This window comes from Lissotriton helveticus, chromosome 6, assembly GCF_964261635.1.
Source record: "Lissotriton helveticus chromosome 6, aLisHel1.1, whole genome shotgun sequence".
NCBI lineage: Eukaryota > Metazoa > Chordata > Amphibia > Caudata > Salamandridae > Lissotriton > Lissotriton helveticus.
In genome coordinates, this window is record NC_136067.1 from 1,279,968,410 (window position 1) to 1,279,993,622 (window position 25,213).

At 46.6% G+C, this 25,213-nt stretch overlaps 1 protein-coding gene across 3 annotated transcripts in view; it reads left to right on the forward strand.

Annotated features, from left to right (window-relative positions):
* The window catches only part of NINL (ninein like), a 425,470-nt gene that overhangs the window by 251,720 nt on the left and 148,537 nt on the right, over window positions 1-25,213 (forward strand). For all 3 annotated transcript variants that reach the window (XM_078649025.1, XM_078649026.1, XM_078649027.1), the window contains exons 12-13: window positions 4,732-4,842; window positions 12,405-12,494. In XM_078649025.1, coding sequence (XP_078505151.1) covers window positions 4,732-4,842; window positions 12,405-12,494 — 201 coding nt within the window. The remainder of the gene's footprint in view (window positions 1-4,731; window positions 4,843-12,404; window positions 12,495-25,213) is intronic.

Sequence of the window (25,213 nt, forward strand, 5' to 3'; positions counted from 1 at the left end):
ACCACTTCCCCTGAAACCTCCACGTCTTATCAGCACAACCAAGGCCAGAAGTCCTTTTCCAGGGTCCTATAGGCGCAACAATTACAGAGGTAAGTGTATGGGTAGCTCCCCAAAAGGAGCTACACCTGCCACCAAACCCTAACTTGCCTCTTCTTCCCCCCGACCACACAACACCTGTAAAGGAATGCCTACTAGGCTTCTTTCGCACATGCCAAACCATCACCTCAGACCAGAGGGTGTTGGATATTATCCAACATGGTTATTATCTGGAGCTTCCACGCCTCCCACCACTCCACCTTGCAAACATAGACTCTCACTGGAACATCATAAACTGCTCACAGAGGAGATCAAAGCCTTCCTCCTCCTCAAAGGGGCTATAGAACCTGTCCCTTGTCACCAGCAAGGTAAGAAAGTGTACTCACTGTACTTCCTAATATCCAAAAAAGACGGGTCCCTCAGTCCCATTCTAGACTTCAGGCCCCTAAACGAATATATCCTGTCAGAGCATTATCTCATGGTGACCCATCAGGATGTCATTCCGCTTCTCCACCAAGGCGACTTTATGGCCTCACTTGACCTAAAGGAAGCCTATTTCTGCATACCAATAAATCCCGCTCATCATTTGTTGTCAGCTGAAGGCATTGCCAGTTCAAAGTGCTCCTCTTTCGAGTCACTACTGCACCTCAGGTGTCCACCAAGTGCCTTCGGGTGATGGCTGCACAACTGCGCAGATAGGGCATACTCATTTTCCCATATCTGGACGATTGAGTTATGAAGAGTGCCACCTGCCAGCAGTGCTGCGAACACACGCAGATCACAATAGACCTGCTTCATCGCTTATGGTTTACCATCTCCGCCACAAAATCCCACCTCCAACCTCTACAGATCCAGCTCTACCTAGGAGCTATTCTGATCTCAAAGGCAGGCATAGCCTATCCAGATCCTGCTAGGATCCAGTCCTTTCAGGCACTGCTTCCCTTGTTGAAACCAAAACAACAACTCGCTCTCAAAACAGTTGCACACCTTCTGGGCATGATGGCCTCCTGCATTGCCATATTACCTCATGCCAGGCTACAAAAGTGTCCGTTGCAAGGATGTTTAGCTCAACAGTGGTCTCAGGTGGGGGGTCAATGGGACAATCTAGTGTTGATCGTCATCGCTCTCTGCAGTGGTGGAAGACCAGCAACCTGTTGCAGGGGTGGCCTTTTTTGGATCATTTCTACAGAGGATTGTTACATCTGACCCCTCTCTTGCAGAGGAGGTCACACATTTACATAATCTGATGGTACAGGGTCAGTGGAAGACCAAGTACCAGGGCATCCACATCAAGTACCTGGATCTTCTAGTCATTCACCGAGCTTTGAAGGCTTACCTACCGGTTGTTCTTGTCCGGACAGACAACATGAAAGCCATGTATTACCTTCAGAAACAATGGGAACACACTCTCTACAGCTGTCTCAGCTATCCCAGATCATTTGGCTTTGGGCGCTCTGCCACACAATTAATTTGTTAGTAGACTACTTTCCTGGGATGGACACAATTTTGCCAACCTCCTTAGCAGGATACAGCAATAAGTCCCACAAGTGGGAACTCCGCCCGCACGTCCTCCATTACTTTCACAGCTGGGGGTTCCCACAGATTGACTTGTTCGCTATAGCAGAAAATGCCAAATGCCTATACTTCACCTCCGTGTTCCCACACCCACACTCCAGTGGCAATGAACTATGGATAAACTGGTCAGGAATTTTTGCCTAGGCTTTTCCTTCTCTCCCTATTCTTCTAGTTGTGGTGAGGAGGCTTCGGCAGACGTCCCTCACGCTCATCCGGGTGGCACCACATGGGCCCACCAGCCCTGGTTCACGACTCTGCTCGAACTCTCAATGGTTCCACATGAGAGGCTCCCTAACAAGCCAGGCCTTCTCACATGGAACCATGGTGAAAACAGGCACCCAGATCCCCCAAACCTGCGATCTAGCTCCTGAGGTCATAGAATTTGGATACCTTCATCTTCCTGTTGAAGGCATGAGCATTCTGAAGGAAGTGGGTAGATCTTCCACCCATGCCTGCTACGCGGCCAAGTGGAAGAGATTTGTCTGCTACTGTCACTCTAATGGAATTGATCCATTCAAAGCCACAGTACAAGATATTGTCTGCTACTTAACTCACTTGCAGGTTTCTGGGCTAGCCTTTACCTCCATACGGTTACATCTAGCTGCCATGGCTGCTTACCTTCAGAATATACAACACATCTTTCTCTTCCGTATACCGGTCATTAAAGCCTTTATGGAGGGTCTCAAAGTATTGTTCCTTCCCCGTCCCACCGGCACAATCATGGAATGTTAACATTGTACTCACACGACTCATGGGTCCTCCCTTTAGCCCCTCTTTCAGTTGTAAAACGGGCTGTCCATACTTTGGACGTAAAAAAAAGCTCTCATGTACTACGTTGATAGAACCAAACCATTTAGAAAAACACAACGTTTTGTTGCTTCCTCCAAACCCCACAAAGGAAAGGCTCTATCCAAGACAAGCGTTGATAATTAAATGCATCCTGACATGCTACGCTAAAGTGAAGAGCACTCTACCCACTCCTCCTAGAGCACACTTTACTCATAAGAAAGGAGCCTCAGTGGCATTCCTGGGGAACATCGCAGTAGCTGATATATGCAAAAGGGGGCTGCCTGTATAAATCCTTGTCCAAATCCCCCTGGGGCCCCTTGATGTTCGGAGGGATATGCAAAGCAGCTACCTGGCCCATACCATAATCCTTCACAAAACATTACTGTGTGGATGTCATAGTCCACCAACAAACTAATGTTGGCCAGGCAGTACACTTTTTCAATCTACTGCAACACCCACTGGCTAGCCACCACTTTTAGGGAGGACTGCTTTACAGCCTATGCACAGCATGCATATCTGCAGCCACACATGCTGCAAGCGGAAAATGTTACTTGCACTGTAAGCATCTGTTTGTGGCATGTAGTGCTGTAGATTCACATGTGCCCACCTTCTTCCCCGGACACCTGTGGCCATTGCAGTGTCTTATTTTCTCTTTTCCCTCTTATGCATGGACATCTCTTTATATATTGCTTTGCTTCACTATCCATCCTCACCCACCATGCAGTAAAACAATGGAGTTGTTGACCATGCACATTATTGTCAAGAGGAGAAGTTGCAGTACCTCGTGACTCGAAAAACATCTTAGAAGAAAAATAACTTGCACACATTCTGGCCCAACACCAGACGGCAGGAGTATGAATATTATGTGAATCTGCAGCACTACATGCCATGAACAGATGCTTTCAGGGTAAGTAACATTTTCCTTCCCCCTCAATTCCCAAATACATACATTTATTTATTTGAAATGTTTCCGTGTGAGCCCTTACTTCTTTTTTGTTGCTGTGCCATCAGACGCCACGCGCCTGGCTACCCCTTATTTCACTACCTTGACTGGACATTTCTTGACTGCTCTTTCTGTCGCTTCACAGCTTTGATTTGTGCTGGATTATTGACAGCCGTCTTGTCGGGTAGTCTTTTGGGGACTCCTTGCCGCTGCTGATTTTAACCAGCACGTTATGTGTAACAGCACAGCCCTCAGAGGTAATAAGGGAGAAAACCAATGGAAGCACCCCAAAAGTATCTCCCACACTACCAGTCATGCCACTGTTGCACGCACCAGTGTAATCATGCAAAAGATACTGCTCCCCCACAGCTCAGATGGTCTCAATGCAGAAGGGTCCTGCCCCAGGCGACAACGGTCTCTTCACCTGCTCACACCCATGCCTGATCAGAACCTCCAGGGCCTAGGATATCTGTCGGGTCGATTACCTGTTCACTGCAACTTCTTGCTTCATGGGGCAGACTCAGTGACTGAGGTATGGTCCCTGATCATGTGATCCTCAAGCTCTTCTCCCTCCCGAGCCACTCAGGAAGAGAGCACTGTCCAGGCAATACTGGTGCGGGGAGTTTGTCGCTGGCCATCCACAGGCTAACTTTATTCACGGCCTGCGATTCTTCCCCTGGAGTCCCACAGATGCATACCACCATCCAAGCAGCACTGGTGTGGAGAGCTAATACACCCTCCGCCCCAGCTGTCTTTAGGCAGTGCCGGATATTCATTACCTTCACCAGGGGACTCCATAGTAACGGATACCACCATTTTGCCACTGGCAATGTCTCTGTCGTGTATCTTTCCTTCACATTTTCCAGCACTGTAAGTCAGCAGCCAGGCCTAGCAGGTTATGTGGGGGGGGGGGGAGTATAACTGGCATCCCCTATTTCAAGGGACCCCCATACTGGATCAGGATGCAGCACAATTCTGAACATGCTGCAGAGCGTGGTACAACTACCGCTTGCCAGCCATGCTGCTCAACCACCACACTACATTTTTTTCAATATTCAGCCATTGCTTTTATCGTAGTGATAAACAAAGCACAATTGGAGCATATGTTTTATCAAGGGTCCTGATATTTGTGGATTGGAATACTCAATACACAAATCGGTGAGGACATGCAGGCATGAGAAGAACTATACTTGGAGGTAACTAACATTTTTTTAAATTACTTTTTTAGAAGTATTTGTAGCAGACAGTTAAGCTGTTCCCTACACTTTACAAGCATCATAGTGTAGAATTGCCTCATTTCTATACTAATTTGTGTTGTCCTATTCAAGATCAAGTTACATGAAGTCTTTGCTCAAGAGGTTTACACCCAATGTATTTTTTGTGCATAGGAAAATAGTCGGTTGCAGAAGGAGATGATTGAAGTGGTTGAAAAGGCATCGGAATCTGAGAAATTGGTCATGAAGCTCCAGAAGGATCTTGACATGATGTTGAACGAGAGGGTAAGTTATGTGATTTTGTTATAAGTGTAATGTTTTAATGCATTCTCCCAATGTGAGGAAAGCTTGTTGATAAAATTGTCCTCATAATCATAAAACCACCCCGCAAAACTCTCCCAAGTATCCTAAAATAACACTTTATGTTATGTTATGTTATGTTATGTTATGTTACTTTATTTCTTTTATAGCGCACGGCGACTCCAGAGGAGCATCCCGGCGCTTTGGCAAAGAATGACAGCATAGAAAGCAACCACACAACAGAAAAGGGCAGGAATAAAAAGACTATTTCCTAAAAAGCCATGTCTTCAAATCCTTTCTGAAAGTAAGAAGACAGGGGGCCGATCTCAGGGACAATGGTAATTCGTTCCATGCCTTGGGTGTCAGGTAGCGAAAAGATCGACCTCCCAATCGTGCACGACGAATTGCAGGGACAGTAAGCAGAGACAGACCAGTTGACCTGAGAGTCCTGCTTGGCGTATACCGGGAGAGACGTTTCCCAATATATTTGGGGCCAATACCATGTAAGGCCTTAAAGGCCACAGTCAGGCATTTAAAAAGGATTCGCTTGGAGATAGGTAGCCAATGAAGGGTGTTCAATAAGGCAGTGGCACCAGCTCTCCTCGGGAGTCCAAAGATGGAACGGGCTGCCGAATTCTGGACAACTTGCAAACGGGTCATAAGATATTTCGGTAGACCCAAAAAAAGAGCGTTTGCGTAATCCAGTCGCGACCCGATCAGTGCCTGAACGACTGTTTTCCTGTGGTTGAGTGATAGTAGAGGAAGAAATTTCCTCAACATCCGTAAAATGCCGAAGCATTTCCCAACAATAGACAGGATGTGAGGTCCAAAAGATAAATCACATTCTACTATCACTCCCAAATTCTTGGCCTTAACAGCAACCTTGTCAGGGGGAAACATATCCTGTGGCCACCAAGATTTCCAGTCATGTTCCGGTGCGCAACCGAAAAAGAGCAACTCTGACTTATCAGAGTTGCATTTCAAGCCATGACCTCTGAACCACTCAAACACCGCACCAAGGCAATCCCTGATCTTTGTGCCATCAAATGACCCACCCCTGTCACATGTGAACAGGAGTTGGGTGTCATCGGCATAAGACACGATCTGGGCGCCGAAAGATTCCGCGACTTCCGCCAGAGGGGCCATAAAGATGTTAAACAGCATAGGGCTGAGAATGGAGCCCTGCGGGACTCCCACCTCTAGCGGAGCCATATCAGCGGAAAAAGGAGGCGCCCAGATCGTTTGTCGGCAGTCGGCCAGAAATGATTTTAGCCAATTCCACACCGTTCCGCGAAGGCCACACTCCCAGAGTCTTACAAGGAGGACATCATGAGGAACGGTGTCGAAAGCCGCCGACAAGTCAAGCATGACTAACACGGCCTTACCCCCCAAATCGAGTACTTCCCTGATGGCATCAGTGACCTCCAGCAGAGCCGACTCCGTGCTAAAATTAGCGCGGAAGCCGGACTGCGAGGTGTGCAACAGGTCGTTTCCTTCGATGAAACTGGAAATTGTCATGTGCACATAACGCTCGGCCACTTTTGCCAGAGCAGGGAGAAGGGAGATTGGCCTGTAATTGGCATGTATGAGGGGGTCCAAGGTGGGTTTTTTGAGCAGTGGTAAAATCATGGCCCGCTTCCAGGCCTGAGGCACCTCCCCTGTCGACAAGGATGTATTCAGCAGGGGGTTCACCAAGATGTTAATGGCGGATGCCACTTTCCCCAAGCATTTAGCCGGGCATGGATCTAGAGGAGAGCCGGATTTCAAGCCGGACAAAAGCTCCAAAGATGTACTAAGATCCATGGAAGGGAATACAGAGAGGAAAGGGCCGTGGCCTTCCACAGAGCATGGTAGTGTTAGATGGCTCAAATCCGATTGCGCACTAGAGAGAGAGGCCTGGATGGCTGTGATCTTACTGACAAAGAAGGTGGCAAGTTGTTGTATCCACGCGTCCGTATGAGTATGGTTAGGGGTACAGACAGCAGGAGAGATAAAATCCTGGACCACTTCGAAAATTTCTTTGCAGACATTATCAGCCTCATCAATGCGGTGCTCAAAATAGGCCTTTTTTTCGTCCCAAATAGAATGATGATAGGCTTTAATTGCTGCCCGAAATTTCAATTTCTCAATTGGGTCGTAAGCCCGCCTCCAGGTCCTCTCAGCCCTTTTACACTCCTGTCGTTGTGTCCTCAACTGAGGGGAGAACCATGGGGCTGACGCCCTGCGCTCTCCTAATTTAGATCTTTTTTTGGGGATTAAAGTCTCAAATCTTGCTAAAAGCCATTTATGGAGGAGAACAAGATTCTCCTCCAGACTTCCCAAAAGGGGGCAAGGAAAGGAGATGAGAGCCTCAGATAGCATGTCCCCAGAGAGCAGATGGAAAGGGCGTGAAGTCCGCGTGGCTCCAATTTCTCTCTCCCGAACAAGGGCAATGACAGGCAAAGAGAAGGAAATTAGAAAATGATCCGACCAGAGTACTGGCTGTATAGCACAGACAGAAATGGGTCTCGTTGAAAATACCTGGTCTAAGGTATGGCCTTTATTGTGTGTTGGACCTTTCACAAAGGGAGATAACCCTAACGGAGCCGTGATATCGATAAGTTTTGTAGTGTCAGGGTCGCAGCTATTGTCCATATGGACATTAAGATCTCCAAGAAGAACTTTATACTATGAAACCCCTGTTATGCTGTTTATGATGATTTTAAAGAGTAACCAGGTAATGGCATGGCCTTGAGATCTTAAAAAGTGCCAGAAATTATTTTCAATCAAGAGTGCAATACCTTTTACGAAAAAATCAATATGTAAGTTGTAGGTTCTGTGAACACCGAGCAATTGCATACTTCTATCATTCTGTCCGATCCATTGTTAAGAATGATAGGTTATGTGTAAGTCCTTTTATCCCATTCCCAGCAATAATTCAGTACTGGTTGTTTGAGAGCTTGAATACTTTTAAGGAGCTGCTATAAGTGCCAAACTGAATTGGACAAGTACTAAATCCGATCTCCTTGGAATGAGTCCTGTTGAAAGTGCCTCTGAAAGGGCAGGATGCACTTTATTTCATCAGTTGACTTTATTCTGGTATCTGCTACAGTACTAACTATATACTTTGCCAAAATGCTGCTTTTAATTTTGACAGCACAAGCAAGAAACAGAAGTAGAGTGCAGAGAAATTAGTACTAGCCGTGGTTTGACCACTCTTTTATTACACCGCAACTAGTGCAATCCAGTCTATTGACAATTTTCTATGAGAATTTACTGATACCAGAGTGCAGCCCTCTTCCTATTTGGGTGTCACCAGTTTAACATTACAATCAAGAAAAGGGGAGGTAAAAGACACAAATCCAAGATTTTTTTGTGTGCCACCTGAGACATTTTCAACAAATCTTGGCCTTTTTTAGGCCCCTTCTGCCTGCCATCTTTCTCACAGAGGAACATTTCCTATTGGATGTTTCCAAGCCCATGTGCCACTCCCTGATTTGGGAGTGCGTGCAACCATTTTGCGATGTCGTGAGTGACTTTCTCAGAAATCATTGTAAGAAGGATAGTATGCATGTTGAAAATTCTCCAGTTATTTTACCAAAATGTTCCTCACATTGCTCTTCAGACACACACTTTAAAGTTACTAGTACATTTAAATGTTTTCTTCTGGTTCAGATGTCAATTAGTAGATATGAGCCCTTTCACTCTCCCCATTAAACAGAGGGGAGGGCCCTTACCGGCGCTAGAGAATTTGGCAGTCAGAGTTCCGTTGAAAAAGTGAGCTGTCGGAGACCTGGTCTAAGAGGCCATTCTCTTTGCGTGTCCTGATATTGGAGATGAGCGTATTTAATTCCACCCTTCAAAATGATGATTGAGTCGATGCAAACACATGCATATTTGGGTTGAAATTTAGTGTAGTTCATGTAAAAAGCAAACATTGTTTTAGATTTGGGGTGGTGCAGCAAGGGTATTGGTTGACTTTATAATCTATGCCTGTAAAGATGCATTCTTTCATGTCGTACAATAGTTAGAATAATTAAGGGTTTTTGATTCGTAGCAAATTCATATTAAAACTTTATTTTTTTCTTTCAGCTTTAATTTGACCTGCAACTTTCACATGTGTATTGGTGGTGGCAAGAGCCACTTTCTTTACTGCGTTCGTTTTTGTACTCATTTAGAGTTATCTCATGTACAAAACTGGACTTTTGATGCAGTTATCCCCCCACCTTTTGCCCCCGTTTTAGCTACTAGGGGCGATATGTATCAAGCATTTTCCCATTCGCAAAGGCCGAAATTCTCAGAATTTCGGCCTTTGCGAATGCAAATTCTCAATATGGTATGTATGAAAGAAATGTGGTACAAAATAGGGAATCGCACAATTTGCTATTCCTTATTTTGCGATTGCATTTAAGGAATCGCAAAATGTGCGATTCCTTAAATGCAATGTATGATGCAATAAAATATTGCTAATTATTCCTAAGGAATCGCATATTACCACCAACTTCAAGTTGGTGGTAAGTTGCGAATTCCTTTTAAAAAGCATTTTATTTAAATACAAAAGGTGCCATGTGACGCTCATACATGCCCTTAGGGCATGTATGTGCGCCATATGCGCACACATGTCATTTTCAGGGGTGCAGCAGGGTGTCCTTTGGACACCTCTGCACCCTTGAAAATATTCCCAAATTGCGATTAGCTAATTGCTAATCGCACATTTCCCCTTCGTTCCTATGGGCCTCCTGGCCCATAGAAATGAATGGGAAATTATTCCTTATTTGCGATTAGCAATTTGCTAATCGCAATTAAGGAATATTAAGAAATCGCTAAAAAGAAGCTGATTTCTACATACATACCATTGTGCGATTCCTAAATAGCAATTCCTTAAAAATCGCTATTTAGGAATCGCACATTGGAATGTTGATACATATCGCCCTAGATGCTGATTTTCGACTCTGACAGTGCACTCGGTGCCGGTGCTCCTTCCCCCAAACAAGGTGTTGTCTAATTGTGCTACAATTGGATAAGGACTTTAGCACCCCTGTAAGTCCTTAGTAAATGGTAGCCCAGGAACCAAGGACATGAGTGCTAAAGAGGGTCCCAAAGGGCAGAAGCATATCTTATGCCACCTTAAGAGACCCACACACAAATTTCACCCTGACTGCCATTGCAGGCTGCGTGATGTGGTACAAACCATGAGTGAAAACATGACATGGCACACTCCAGAGTGTCATGCCAAAGTCACCTCCTCCAGGAAGGCTGGTACATTTGCATTGCAAAGCAGGGAGCTTCTGCTTTTGGTATGCAAATCTGGCTTCCTTCACAGGTGAGGGGATGCCAACCCTCCTCACCTGGGCCCATTTGGCACCAGGACAGGCTGGAAAATTAGTAGTCAGAGAGGTGTGTCCACCCTCAGGCTAGTTCCACTTCTAAGGTGGACTACCTGATGTGAATACAAAATTTAAAAGTCTGTCATCTTGGTGATGGCAGAATTAGGGATTCTTGGACAGGTGAATGCCCACTTCCCACAGGCATTGGTCATATAGGAGGCATAGTGACCGCAGGGGTAAGTAGCCCATTGACTACTACCCAAACTTACTTAACACCCCTAAATCTTGTATTAAGGGCAGCCCCTGGCACCAGGAAATCAGATTCCTGCCGACCTAAAAAGAAGAAGGACACCAAAGAGCTGCAAGAAGTAAGGAGATGTGTATTCGTAAACCCATGGGCATCTTGGCGCTGAATAACAGATGTTTATTGTTACCCAACTCAATGGTACTCATTTTATCAACCTCAGGAGGATGAAAGGCTGTGTGAACCCACCAGGATTTGAACCTGTGACCATTAGGTCAAACACATGCCCCTACAGGGGACACATTATTCCACTAAGCCACCAGACCTGGCTTGGAGGGCTTCAAGGACTGTAGAGAGGCAACTGACTTGGCGCCAGCCCTACCTGTCTGTCTGCTGTTCCCCCCAGATTGTGTATAAGTCATCTCATCCTGCGCACCTCTGCCCCCAAAAGCCTGGGAGGACTGCCTTCCTTCAACAAAGGCGCAGGAACTCCTGTGGAGTAGCAGAGCTGCTTCCCTGCATCCACTCCAAAAGAACTGTAAGGACGACGGACCGTGGCAAACCTAAGACCAAAAAGCACCTCTGCACCTGGGCCCCCTAATCTGAGTTGAAGTGGGCCAACAGTGCTAGGGTAATCTCCAGAGACAAAGACCACCATGGGTTTGCCCACAGTGAACTCGCCGACGCCGCCTGTAGCCTCTTTGAGGACACCCCCTCTATCGCGAGTGTCTCCGGTGCCGAAAACCCCATGCCTCAGAACACCTCTGCACACAGCCGCCCTGGACCGGGGAGACGATGACCAAATGTGTCCTCATGTCCCTGAGCATCGTGAGACCTGCGCCCCATTGTTGGTTCAGCCTGATTGGTCTCTCAGTCCCAGCTTGCAGCCTCTTTGCGGCTGGACCATTCCCAATAAAAGTGAATGGGACACCGAAGCCTCAGAGCCTCTCAAGGTTATCTGTTGGTGTGGCCTTGGACCTTGTCCCATACTTACAGTAAGTCCAGGAAATTGGTCCTGTAAGTCGCCGTGAAGTGCCCGAATGTAGTACATGTTTTTGCTCCATAGCATAACAATAGCACCAGATGCTGAAAAGTACCTTTACACTGTGTCGCCCCAGTGCCATCCGAGGTGACCTGTTGGTACTGCCTTGGACCTTACCCCATACTTAAGTTTTGTCCAGGAGCTTGATCCCGTAAGTCGCTACGAAGTAGCTGTATGCAGTGTATGTTTTTCCTCCATAGGCTAACATTACTGCTTCAGAAATGGCACTGTCTACCATTTAAAACAGTACAAATTCATACCTCGAAAAGTACTTACCTGATTCCGATGACCTTCGTATCTAAATGTATATAAAAGTAAGTGTTCTTTTTATAAATTGGTGTCGGATTTCTTTATTGAGGTTGTTTCTCACTTACTGCCTTTGTGTGTGCAATAAATGCTTAGCACTACCCTCTGCTCGCCCACACTGCCACTAAGGTGTGCCTCTGTAATTTTTTGGGGTTTGCCTGGTCTCTTTACACATTGTACCTCTTTTTGTTCCACTATATGAAGAGTTGGCTTCCTACACCTTATCAAAGCCACATGCTCCCTAACTTTCTCTTTCAAGTATTCAGCTGGTTCTAGGCAACTTCAATTACATACTTTTCTCTAGCAAGCATCAGCAATCTGTTCCTTCCTCTTTAATGTGAGTGGTCATTCGGAAACCCCTTTAGCTTTTAAGATTGAGAAGTCACTGTGCCCTCTCACGGAATACTGCCATGCCAATCACAAAACATTCTTTCTACAAGATAAAAATGAATAGTGCACCTTTACCAAGTTAAAAATGTCAGGCCGGTGGATGTTGTAACCTTTTTTGCCTATTTGTCAATTTGACCCTGATTTTGACTGATGATGGATCCTAGTACAATATCATTGGAGATGGAAAGACTGATAAATTGAAGAAGAATAAAAGAAGAGAGGCACAATAAGTAATGTTTCCTATTTTTCCTCTTTGCAGTTTAGATTGATGGACCCTCAAAGCACCGAGCACTTTGATCAGGAAGAAAGATTTGCAGAGATTATTAGAGAATACGAGATCCAATGTAGGGTAGGTACTTACTTGTATCACTGTTATGTCTGATTGATTTCTATTGTGTGCTTTTTCCAGTACATATAGACCTTACAGTGCCCAAGTAATAGGCCAGACTGCAAGAAATGTATTCTTATGTTGTATCTGTCAAGTGTATTTATATGAAGCTCTATACAGTGCTGTAAATGGTACAACACCAAGGAGAATAATAGGCATAAGTTTATAAAATAGGTTCAAAGTCACATGAAGGAAACAGTGGGAAAAGCTAAGGAACAAGGTGAGTTTTAATATAACCTTTAAAAATGGGCAAAAAAAGATGAAAAATAGTGTGAAAACTTTCCATAGTGTGCCCAAGGAGGTAAGATTGTTTTGCCTTTAGAAGCAAAGTAAAGAGAAATAGGAGGTTATATAAAAAATTGAGGAATGACAGAACAGGCAAAGTTGAAAAGTGTAGTATACATTTGAACACAGTACAGCTGACATTGTATTTGAACTGGTAAAAAGTGGGGATCTGGTAGAAATGAGACAGATAAGGAGAGAGATGTGAAAAATACAATACAACTGTCTAAAGAATATAAGGACGGTCGAATAGATTGAACTAGAAAATGGGTAAACGCAGGACGGTGGACTTAAACAGAAGTACAAGAGTTACACCAAATAATAACTCAAAATTGAGTTTGTTGAGATGTGCAAAGCAGTGCAGCTGTGGTACACCAGCGCTACATTATTAACCCTCATCATTGCATTTTCCTATGGCAAGTTAATTTTGTTCAACTTATAGAATTGTCTATTCACATGTGATGGGCCCTTCAGAAGTGGCTTCTTCTTAAGTGAATCCTTCTAATGAAAGTTCATAAAAGTCTGTTATTTGTTTAACTTGTGTCACAAGTCTCTTAAACATCAAAAGATTCCATCTTTTTCAAATATTTGTTAATTGCCATTTAAGTTAAGCAACATGTGATATACAGAAAAAACAAAACAAGAGAAAACAAAAAGTTCAAAACAGTGACATACGCTCACTTGGTGTAGTGTTTACCCTCATTATTACAAAAAAATGACACTTTCAGTCAAAACTAGACATGGCTCACCAACACATGGGAGTTCGCCCTCCTGAGTGAGCATCATCAATGTATTTGAACCTATCTTAACAAGGATGTGCAGCTGGGGAAAGGTTATTCTGTGGTTGCCTCAACTTGGTGAGGCTACAAAAAATCCTTCTAGTTGTGCAGCAGCAATTTGTAGCCCAGTATTAGCAGGAATCCTCCCAAGAATTGACCACTTTGACATCCGTTTCTTGGGACTCCCCTTTGATTTGTTCCACATCTTGCAAATAATCCAGTGTATGGCAGTCACACTAGTTCTCAACTTGATAATATTTATTCATGGGTTTGAATCCTGCCAAAACCTGCATTGTCAATTTGTTGCCTAACAAATCCAGATCAAGGCTCTCTGTGTTGCGCTTAGGGCTTTATATAGTCAGGGGCCTAGGTTTGTTGGCATCTGATTCCACCATGTTGACCCTCTACCTAACCTCAGTCCAGGTGTGCTGCTTCTGTTTATTGTCCCCCGCTTCAGGCCGAGAGGCAGGGATGAGAGACAGGGCCTTTCTCAAGCCTTATTTTGTAGCTATGGTATCACCTTACCTTTCACTCTTCCACAGAATGGTAACCATTCTATCTCCCATAAGGCTATCAAGCATCATTTTGTCTATTTTATGATTCATATATATATATTTTATTTTGGGTTCTTTCTTTCTGGGGTTTCTTCAGACATAGCGCCACGTTACTCACTGTCTACTGGAAGTAGTCAAATGCCTTCAATAAAGGAAGCCAAATAAATGGTTTGTTTTGCTGCAACTCATGTGGGTAAAACGTCATGCTTTTTTATTCCTCCTTTCAGGGGTGCCTGCAAGTAGGGGTTCAAATTCAGACTTGTATCAAGACATGGGTATGCCCTTCATGGGTCACAACCCTGCCTTTTAGTTTGAGCATAGAGATCTACCGTGTGTGAGGGCAGAACAGTGTACCTATGAGCCACCAAGCCATGAAACAAAATCAAATACACCAACAATCAGAGTGGAAACTCTTGTATTGGAAATGCTTGGAGACCATTCCCATTAAGCATTCAGGGAGACTAAGGGACTGAATTGTGCATTGGGGACATGTGATAGTCTATGTGTTCGAGGCATGTGGGCTGCTAAATTCATATCTATTGCATAGATCGCCGCCTAGTGTTGGGTCCGGATGATTGCACATTGTTGTCCTGGAAGAGTCTTCGAAGTATCACGAGATAGGGGGCTCCTCCCCTGGACTACAGTGCGCATGGGCATCGACTCCATCCCCAGATTGTTTTTTTCCGCCATTGGGTTCGGATGTGGTTTCGACGTCTCCGTGTCGGAACCGAAAAAACTTTGTTACCTGCGTCGGTATTGTTTGCGTACGGTCTCGAGCATCGTCCGACTCTCTGAGCCGGAAATCTGCGGAGTCGAGTAACTCTTCGGACATCGAGGCCCTCTCGACATGGAGCGGAGCCCGTTCAAGTTCTGCCCCGTCTGTGGATCCAAATATCCACATATCGACGTGCATCCGGTCTGTAATAAATACCTCTCACCGGACCACAATGAAGAAAACTGTATGGCCTGCTCTAAGTTCAGGTCAAAGAAGACGCTCAAGCATCGGCGCGCGGCGCGCCTCGAGGCACAGCGAGCGGCACCGGCACCCGACAACATATTCGACGACCCCGCAGAAGAAGGCTGTAGCCATCATCTCCAGATTTCACCACCGTCGACGGAGGTCCAGGCCGATCCCGAAAAACGTCGAAGGACAGGGCCAAGACCTTGAATACGTCGAGGAGGTAGGGAACGACGAAGAAGTTTATGGGGCCGCGGAAGATAGCTCAGAGGAAGAGCTATGCCCCGAAAGCTACATGACTCAGGCTCAGGTCACGGGATCGCCACTCGGCCTTACCCACGACCCTGCACCGCTATCCCCGGCCCCGCCTTCTGGCCCGGCCACGGACACTCAAGCGGAGCCGCCATTTCACGTATCAAAACCGAAACCAAAACCTTCGGATTCGACGGCGCCAAAGATGGCCGACGTCCAGCCAAAAACGAAACCGAAACCATCGGATTCGACAACACCTAAAATGGCCAACGTACAACAAAAACTATCGAAGCCTGCTCCTTCATCGACTCCGTCGCCCTCCGGTCCACCAAAGTCGAAGAAGGCTGTCGAGTCGACAGCGCCACAGAAGGTGCCCACGGAACCATCCTCTAAGAAGGCCGTCCATCAAGTGTCGACCACGGTTGCTCCGGCACGGTCATCTAAGACTGTTGACACACCTTCGGACGCTACTACGGCGCCTACAAGTAAACGCACAGTCGAACCAAAGTCGACTAAAAGCCACGACCCGAAGGCCGGAGGCACTTCGCATCGGCACAAGGATGCCGGATCTGCAGCTACGGCGTCGGCGCCAAAGCCTACAACAGAGTCGCGACCCGTTAGAGCCGAAGATTCGTCGGCGGAAATATCGTCGACACCGAGGGACTCCGACGCTACCGAACATCGGCCGTCGGTTACAAAACCCTCTGCTTCCTTCACCAAGCAGGTCACCGACTCCCTCAAACGTATTCGGGAGAAGACTTTGTCATCAACGGCTTCCACGCCGTCGGCTCCGAAATCGGTGGACACACCTCCGAAGACCTCGACCAAGCTTCTCTACACTCTGCCACCTAAGGTGGCACCGAAGGCATTTGTGCCCAGATCGGTGCCGAAAATCGCTGACACGTCGGATCCTTCGACGCAAAAGAGCCGCTTGGATCGACATCAAGCCTCAGAAGACCAATCTGAGCATTACATCGATGCCCAAACGGGGAAATTGACCCTCTACAAAAGGAAAATCACTTCCCAACCACTGGAATCCTATGTTATTCCACTGAAAAAGAAAAGGCCAGCACAGGACATTCCTGCCCTTGTTGAACCTATTCTGCCACCACCAAGAAGGAGTCCATCACCTTCCCCCAACCAATCAGGAGGAGAGGATGATGACCAAGATGACCAATACAATTTTCCAGTTGACAATGACCCTGATGTTCAACAGGACTCATATGATGACACTGGGGACCAAGGTGGACATCAGGTGGTACAAGATCCACAAGGTTTTGGGGCACGTACGTCACCAACAAAGGATTCGGCAGCATTTAATGCTTTGATAGAGCGGGCAGCAGCAAATCATGATGTGGACATGCATGCTGACCCGGTGGAGGAAGATTTTTTGTTTGACACTTTCTCTGTCTCAGAAAGAACAGTTAAAATACTTCCTATGCTCAAAGGTGTCCTTAAACATGCCCCAGAGATCTTTAAAGAACCTACCAGGGCGAGAGTGGTGAACCCACGTATCGAGAAGAAATACAGGCCGGCACCTGGGGACCCTGCATATATTCGGGGACAGTTGCCTCTGGATTCGTTGGTGGTCGCCAATGCCCGCAAAAGGGCAAACTCCCAAACAACGGGTGAAACTCCTCCCCCAGACAAGGAGTCGAAAGTGCTTGAGGCATCCGGCAAAAGGGTGGCTGCGCAGGCTGCCAATATCTGGCGTATAGCGAACACACAACCACTATTGGCACGATACGATAGGGCGCATTACGACACCCTAGAACAGCTCCTTCAACACCTACCTGATGAGTTTAAGGAAGCAGCCGAAATGCTCATACAAGAGGGAAAGCTCATCTCAAATGCTGCAATAAATTGTGCACTTGATGTGGCTGATACAGCGGCTAGGGGAATTAACACTAGCGTCATGTTAAGGCGACAAGCTTGGCTTCGCATATCTGGATTTAAACCTGACATTCAAACAACAATACTCAACCAGCCCGTCAATCCTGTCAGACTGTTTGGTCCAGATGTTGACACCACCCTTGAAAAGATTAAAAAGGACAATGAGACTGCTAAGTCCATGGGGGCGCTTCAGTCTCAACAATTCAAGGGAAGCACTTTTCGTCGCTCAGGAGCACGTGGTGTTACCAGAGGACACTTGGGTCAACAAACACAATTCACAAAGGGTGGTGCACAATCCTCGTACCCCAAGCAGGGTAGAGGGGGTTACAGAGGTAACAGTGCCAAGGGCAGAGGCAGAGGGAACAACAACTCCCGTTCCTCTGCCACCAACGAACAGTGACTCTCTGTCACTGCCCCCCGACCATCCAACACCTGTCGGGGGGAGACTCCAGCAGTTCCTGACAGTCTGGACGTCCATCACCACAGACAGGTGGGTGAGAAAACTTATCCAGTACGGTTATTGTTTGGAGTTAACATCCACTCCTCCCAACATTCCCCCAAAACACCGTCCTATGTCGGCAGAGCACTTGCACTTATTGCAGCAGGAAGTTCTGGTGATGCTGCAAAAAGGCGCAATCAAGCTCGTACCAGTGGAGGAGGAAGGAACAGGAGTCTATTCCCTGTACTTCCTCATCCCAAAAAAGGACGGATCCCTCAGACCCATTCTGGATCTACGCCCCCTCAACATGTATATACTGGCAGAACACTTTCACATGCTGACACTTCAACAAATTCTTCCTCTGCTAAACCAAGGGGACTTCCTAGCAACCTTGGACCTCAAGGATGCTTATTTCCACATCCCACTCCACCCATCCCACAGAAAATACCTCAGGTTCACCATTCAAAACAGGCACTATCAGTTCAAAGTCCTACCCTTCGGGGTGACTACTGCCCCCAGAGTGTTTACAAAGTGTCTGGCGACGGTGGCGGCGCACCTCAGGAGGCAGAACATACATGTCTACCCGTACCTAGACGACTGGCTTGTTCAAGCAAAGTCGGAACAACAGTGCGCCGCGGACATGTCCCACACTATTCACCTCCTTCACAGTCTGGGGTTCTCGCTAAACTACCCGAAGTCGCAACTTCAACCAAACCATGTGCGGCAGTATCTGGGCGCGACAATAAACACCCTGACCGCTATGGCTCAGCCAAACCCAGTCAGGATCGACAACATTCAATCGCTGATCCACAGGTTCAGACCACAGCACTCCCTACCAGCGAGAGTGTTCATGCAGTTGATAGGCATGATTGCCTCCTGCATCTTCATAGTCCCGCACGCGAGGTTGCACATGCGTCCGCTCCAAGAATGCTTGGCAAATCAGTGGACACAGGCTCAGGGACAACTGACAGACCTAGTGTTGGTGACCGGTCGGGCATACAACTCTCTGCATTGGTGGAATCCACACAACCTTTGCAAGGGACGACCGTTCCAAGAGCCAGTGCCACAGATTATCCTAACGACGGACGCATCTCTCCAAGGGTGGGGAGCTCATGTGCTCCACTACACTGTGCAGGGACTGTGGTCCACCCAGCAACAGAAGTTGCACATCAACTACCTGGAATTGATGGCAATCTTCATGGCGCTCAAGTCCTTCAAAGTACATCTGTGCAACAAAGTCGTGTTGATCCGGACGGACAACATGACGGCCATGTACTACATCCAGAAGCAGGGAGGTACTCACTCGCCACAGCTGTCTCATCTGGCTCAGAGCATGTGGAAGTGGGCCATTCAGAGGAACATTTTCCTCATGGCGGAACACCTCCCGGGCAAGGACAATCAGATGGTGGATCTGCTCAGCAGATACAGTCATCAAATGCACGAGTGGGAGATACATCTATCAGTACTCCACCCGTACTTCCAGCAGTGGGGTCATCCAAAGATAGACCTGTTTGCCACAAGGGAAAACGCAAAATGCCAAAGCTTTGCCGCCAGATTCCCTCACCCGGAATCGCAAGGGAATGCGATATGGATGAACTGGTCAGGCAAATTTGCGTACGCTTTTCCCCCAGCGCCTCTCATTCAGCTGGTGGCAAGAAAGCTAAAGCAACACTCGATAACTCTCATCCTGGTTGCTCCAACATGGGCACGCCAACCATGGTACACCACGTTTCTAGAACTGTCCATGGTACCGCATCAAAGGCTGCATCTCACATCCAGGCTCTTGACGCAGAACCATGGCGACATTCAGCACCCAGATCCGCAACAGCTCAATCTGGCGATCTGGCTCCTGAGGTCTTAGAGTTTGGCTACCTCAACCTGCCTCCTGAATGCATGGACATCATCCGGGGGCAAGAAAGCCCACTACCAGAGCTTGTTATGCAGCAAAATGGAAGCGGTTTGTCATTTACTGTACAGACCACGATATCAACCCGCTAGATGCATCCATTCCTAACATCATCTGCTATTTGTTACATCTTTACAAATGCAATCTAGCGTACGCTTCCATTCGGATACATTTATCCGCCATAGCGGCTTATCTCCAGAATAGGCAGCATCTCTCTGTTTTCAGGGTGCCTGCCATTAAAGCCTTCCTGGAGGGACTGAAGCGAGTCATTCCTCCAAGAACACCACCGGCTCCAGTGTGGAACCTCAATGTGGTCCTCACTAGGCTGATGGGCCCACCTTTCGAGCCACTGCACTCCTGCGAAATTCAATTTCTGACATGGAAAGTGGCTTTTCTCATTGCTATTACATCGCTCAGACGTGTTAGTGAGCTGCAAGCACTCACAATCCAAGAGCCATTCATCCAAATACATTCCAACAGGGTAGTGCTCCGCACTAACCCCAAATTCCTTCCTAAGGTGGTGTCACAGTTTCATATCAACCAAACTATTGACCTGCCCGCATTCTTCCAAAACCCACAAACAGTAGCGGAAAGAATGCTTCATACATTGGACGTTAGGAGGGCGTTGATGTACTACATTGACAGAACACAACACTTTAGGAAAACACAACAACTTTTTGTTGCCTTCTCAGCACAGCACAAAGGCAACCCCATTTCCAAAGCAGGAATAGCCAGATGGATTGTTAAGTGCATTCAAATCAGTTATCAAAAAGCTAAGCGTACTTTAACAATACCCCCAAAGGCGCACTCCACACGCAAGTTGGGGGCCTCCATGGCTTTCCTGGGGAACATTCCTTTGGAAGACATTTGTAGAGCAGCCACATGGTCTACACCACACACATTTACCAAACATTACTGTGTCGATGTGCATTCCAAACAGCAAGCAGCTGTAGGACAGGCTGTTCTCAAGACACTTTTTCAAGCTTCTGCAACTGGCACGGGCAACCGCCCTTAATGGAGGAACTGCTATGTATTCTATGCAATAGATATGAATTTAGCAGCCCACATGCCTCGAACTGAATATGCTACTTACCAGTATGCATCTGTTCTTGGCATGTAGGGCTGCTAACATTCATATCGCCCGCCCTCCTCCCCGGTGCCCGTAGCGGCTGCAGATACTCTCTTGCATTCATCATTAGCATGGACATCCTTTACACTATTTCACTCCATCTCTGCCACAATGGCTAAAAACAATCTGGGGATGGAGTCGATGCCCATGCGCACTGTAGTCCAGGGGAGGAGCCACCTATCTCGTGATACTTTGAAGACTCTTCCAGGACAACAATGTGCAATCATCCGGACCCAACACTAGGCGGCGATCTATGCAATAGATATGAATGTTAGCAGCCCTACATGCCAAGAACAGATGCATACTGGTAAGTAGCATATTCAATTTTTTATTTATTTTCCAAGATTCTTGGAAAGTGTAGGTTTTAGTTGTTCTTTGTGAACTTTTTATTCTGACAGTAGTTAAGATAAACGCTCAAATACATAAACAAAATAGGACTAGCTTGTCATCCCATAAAATACTGAGTCTCCTAATCTGCACTTTTCTGAATACTATAGATTCTTCTAGATATTAGTCCATGCAGTTTGAGTTTACTGATTTTCATATGTTAAGCTTTTCTGAATTCATCCAGAGCAAGGGTAGATACCAGTTGTTTTAGTGACTTTAAAAATAATTACTTTACTTATAATTAACCTCCCTTTTCCCTAACTCAATTTATTTATTTATTTGCATACATTAATTAAAACCATTGCATAACAAATAAGATAATTAAAAAAAACATGATACTAAACCACAACAACTTCAGTTGCTTTCATGTCCAATTAAAGGGTTTTTTGATAAAACGTTACGGCAGACCCTTCCTTCAAAGTTCAAGAGTGGTAGGGTAATTTCAGGTAATGCCCAAGAAGACACACGTTTCCCAGGCCGACCCATGCGAACAATATCCCCAGAGTTCTATCCCTTTAGTTCTCCGGCTCTGTAGCCCTCACCTTTCATCAGCATGTGATTAGCCGAAGGGCCGATTATCCAGTAAGGTGCATGCACTGTGTGCGGTAGCCTAATGCGTATAGTTCATGTTAGTGACGTCCATTTTCCAGTAAGTAAGGCCCTATAAATAAATCTTGTTGGCTTACTGTAAGCTCCATCCATGACATGGCCAAGCTGGAATAAGGATGTTGTCTCATAATTTCGTGTTCGAGGCATATGGGCTGCAGATGGTACATTTATGAATAGATCGCCATCTGGTGTTGGGCTCGGATGATTGCACTTTGTTTTTCTTCTGGAGAAGTCTTTGTCGTCATAGGTGACTCCTCCTCTCGGTGTTAGTGCGCATGGGCATCGGCTCCATCCTTAGATTGTTTTTTTCCGCCATCGGGTTCGGATGAGGATCGAAGCGCTCCGGACCGACTTCAACAAAGAAGGTTATAACCGGCGCGTATTCCTTTCCAAATCGACGGTATCGTTATCGAACGCGACTTCACTCCATACCGACGCGGTTCGAAGGACGACGACTACGAGAAACTCGACGTAGTCCAGCCCGGGGTCCATGGAAAGGACTCCATTCAAAAAATGTCCAACGTGTGGTGCTAAGTTCCCACACAAGGACCTACACGAGGTGTGCAACCTCTGCTTGTCCCCTGAACACGAATCCAGGGACTGTGAGGCCTGTGCAGCGTTCTCGTCAAAATCGACGATTAGAAACCGTCGAGCCCGAAGACACGAGGTATCGAGAATGCAGTCACAAGCAATCCCGGAGCTGTTCGAGGACCAGCACCCAGAAGAGGAGGAAGAAGAGGCCGACGAGGCGGGGTCAGAAGCGGACGAGTCCGACGTCGAGGAAATCGACGTCCAACAAACCGTGAGTGACGACGTCCCTTTACCGAAAAACAGACCCCGCACGGTGTCGACCCCGCCCTCGAGCCCGGTCAGACACCTGAAAAAAGTTTCCAACGCCCCGCCTTCGAGCCCGGCAACGAAACAGAAACCGAAACACTCGGTCCCCCATCATAGTGGTTCCGGTTCCGATAAACCGACCACATCGACACCGAAGCACCAGGTCAAGGAAAGCTCGAAGTCGAAGCAGTCCATGTCGACACCGAAGCACGCTTCGGCGCCGAAAACACCCTCGACACCGGGGGCATCTTCGATACCGAAGAAGTCGGATCCGAACAAAACTTCGGCACCGAAAACACAAATGGACATTTCAAAGAAAAGACACCTTTCGGAACCGAAAACTGCGGTACCGACACAGGAACACGGAACGGATCCTAAACAAAAGACTTTGTTTATTGACCCAAAGACTGGCAAGGTAGCCACAGAACTACCTAAAAAGAGGAAACATGAACATTTGGACGACAAGGCTCATCCAAAGAAGAGAACAATGGGGACGAATACAACTCCTCCCCCTTCTCCCAAACCTCACACACCATCTTCGCCTATTCCTCACAATAGGCCAGATATTCCTCCCACACGTCCATCTACACCTACAACAGATGGAGAGAGTGACACAGGGGAGGGGGGACACCCTGGGGATGATGAGGACACAATCCCAGAGGAGGCAGACCCATGGGAGGAGTATAATGTGGGATCAGGTAATGATACCGACCTTGAGTCATATCCCTCAAAACCTTCACCTCCTGATGACAATACTGGGTTTGCACAACTCATTACTAGAGCAGCAACATTTCATAAGGTAGACCTACATACAGAACCTCAAGTACAGGACTTCTTATTAGAAACACTACCTACTGCACAAAGAACATCAGGAACACTACCAATGCTAAAGGGCCTTCTCAGTCATACATCAGAGATATTCAAAGACCCAGTGAGGGCTAGGGTATTGAACCCAAGAATTGATAAAAAATATAGGGCAGCTCCAAAAGACCCAATATACATTAAGGGACAAATTCCTCTAGACTCACTAGTGGTCACAAACGCTCGCAAGAGAGCAAACTCTTTATCTACAGGAGAAGCTCCACCTCCTGACAAAGAGTCTAAACTAATAGATGCCTCTGGCAAGAGAGTAGCATCTCAAGCGGCAAACAGTTGGCGCATAGCTAATACGCAAGCACTACTTGCAAGGTATGACAGAGCGCATTATGATGAGTTAGAATCACTCATCAAACATCTCCCTAAAGAACATCAAAAGAGAGCAGATCAACTTATACAAGAAGGGAAGTTAATTACTAACACTTCAATAAAGTGCGCCCTAGACGCGGCAGAAACTGCGGCAAGGTCGACAAATACAAGCATCATGTTAAGGAGACATGCATGGCTCAGAGTGTCAGGGTTCAAACAAGAGGTACAAACATCGTTACTGAACCAACCTTTTGATGGGAAAACACTTTTTGGCACAGGGACAGATGAGGCCCTAGAAAAGATGAAGAAGGATACAGAAACGGCTAAATCAATGGGAGCATTGCAACAGCCGACACAAAGAGGTTCCTTTCGTAGATCCACCTATAGAGGAGGATCCAAAAGTACAGGTACAAACCAACAGCAAACCTCTTTTACACCTACATCACCCAGAGGTAATTCTAGAGGTGGATACAGGGGTAACAACAACAAGGGTAGAGGTCGCGGAAACAACAACAACCGCAACTCTCCAACCCCAAAACAGTGACTTCATAGAGCTTCCCCCAGACCATATAACACCGGTAGGGGGACGCCTATCACAGTTCCTACCTGTCTGGGAAAACATCACATCAGACAAGTGGGTAAGACAAATTATCCAACATGGTTATTGCCTAGAACTCACAGCTACCCCACCAAACATCCCCCCCAAACAGCGTCCAATGAAACAATATCACCTGACACTGTTAAAACAAGAAGTACTATCACTGCTAGAAAAGCATGCCATAGAGAAGGTTCCACAGCACCAACAGGGAACAGGAGTATACTCCCTATACTTCCTAATTCCAAAAAAGGACGGGTCTCTAAGGCCAATACTGGACCTAAGACCTCTCAACGCATACATAAATTCGGAACATTTCCACATGGTCACGCTCCAACAAGTACTTCCTTTACTGAAGAAAGGGGACTTTCTTTCTACACTGGATCTAAAAGACGCTTACTTTCATATCCCTATTCACAAAGCCCACAGGAAATACCTCAGGTTTGTGGTAGAAGGACAACATTATCAGTTCAAAGTCCTTCCATTTGGTGTCACGACGGCACCAAGGGTGTTCACAAAATGCCTGGCAGTGGTAGCAGCTCACCTAAGAAGACAACAAATTCATGTCTTCCCATACTTGGACGACTGGCTAATAAAAGCCAGGTCGCAAGAGGAGTGTCTGCAACACACACAAAAGACAATTCAGCTACTACACCAGCTAGGGTTCACGGTGAACTACACAAAGTCACACCTACAACCAAACAAGGTTCAACAATATCTGGGGGCTACTATAGACACAGAAAAAGCCAAAGTGTACCCCAACCCAGTCAGGGTCCAAGCAATGCTTACAATCATTCAGAGATTTCAGCCACAACACTCACTAACAGCAAGAGTGTTCATGCAGCTATTAGGCATGATGTCATCCTGCATACTGC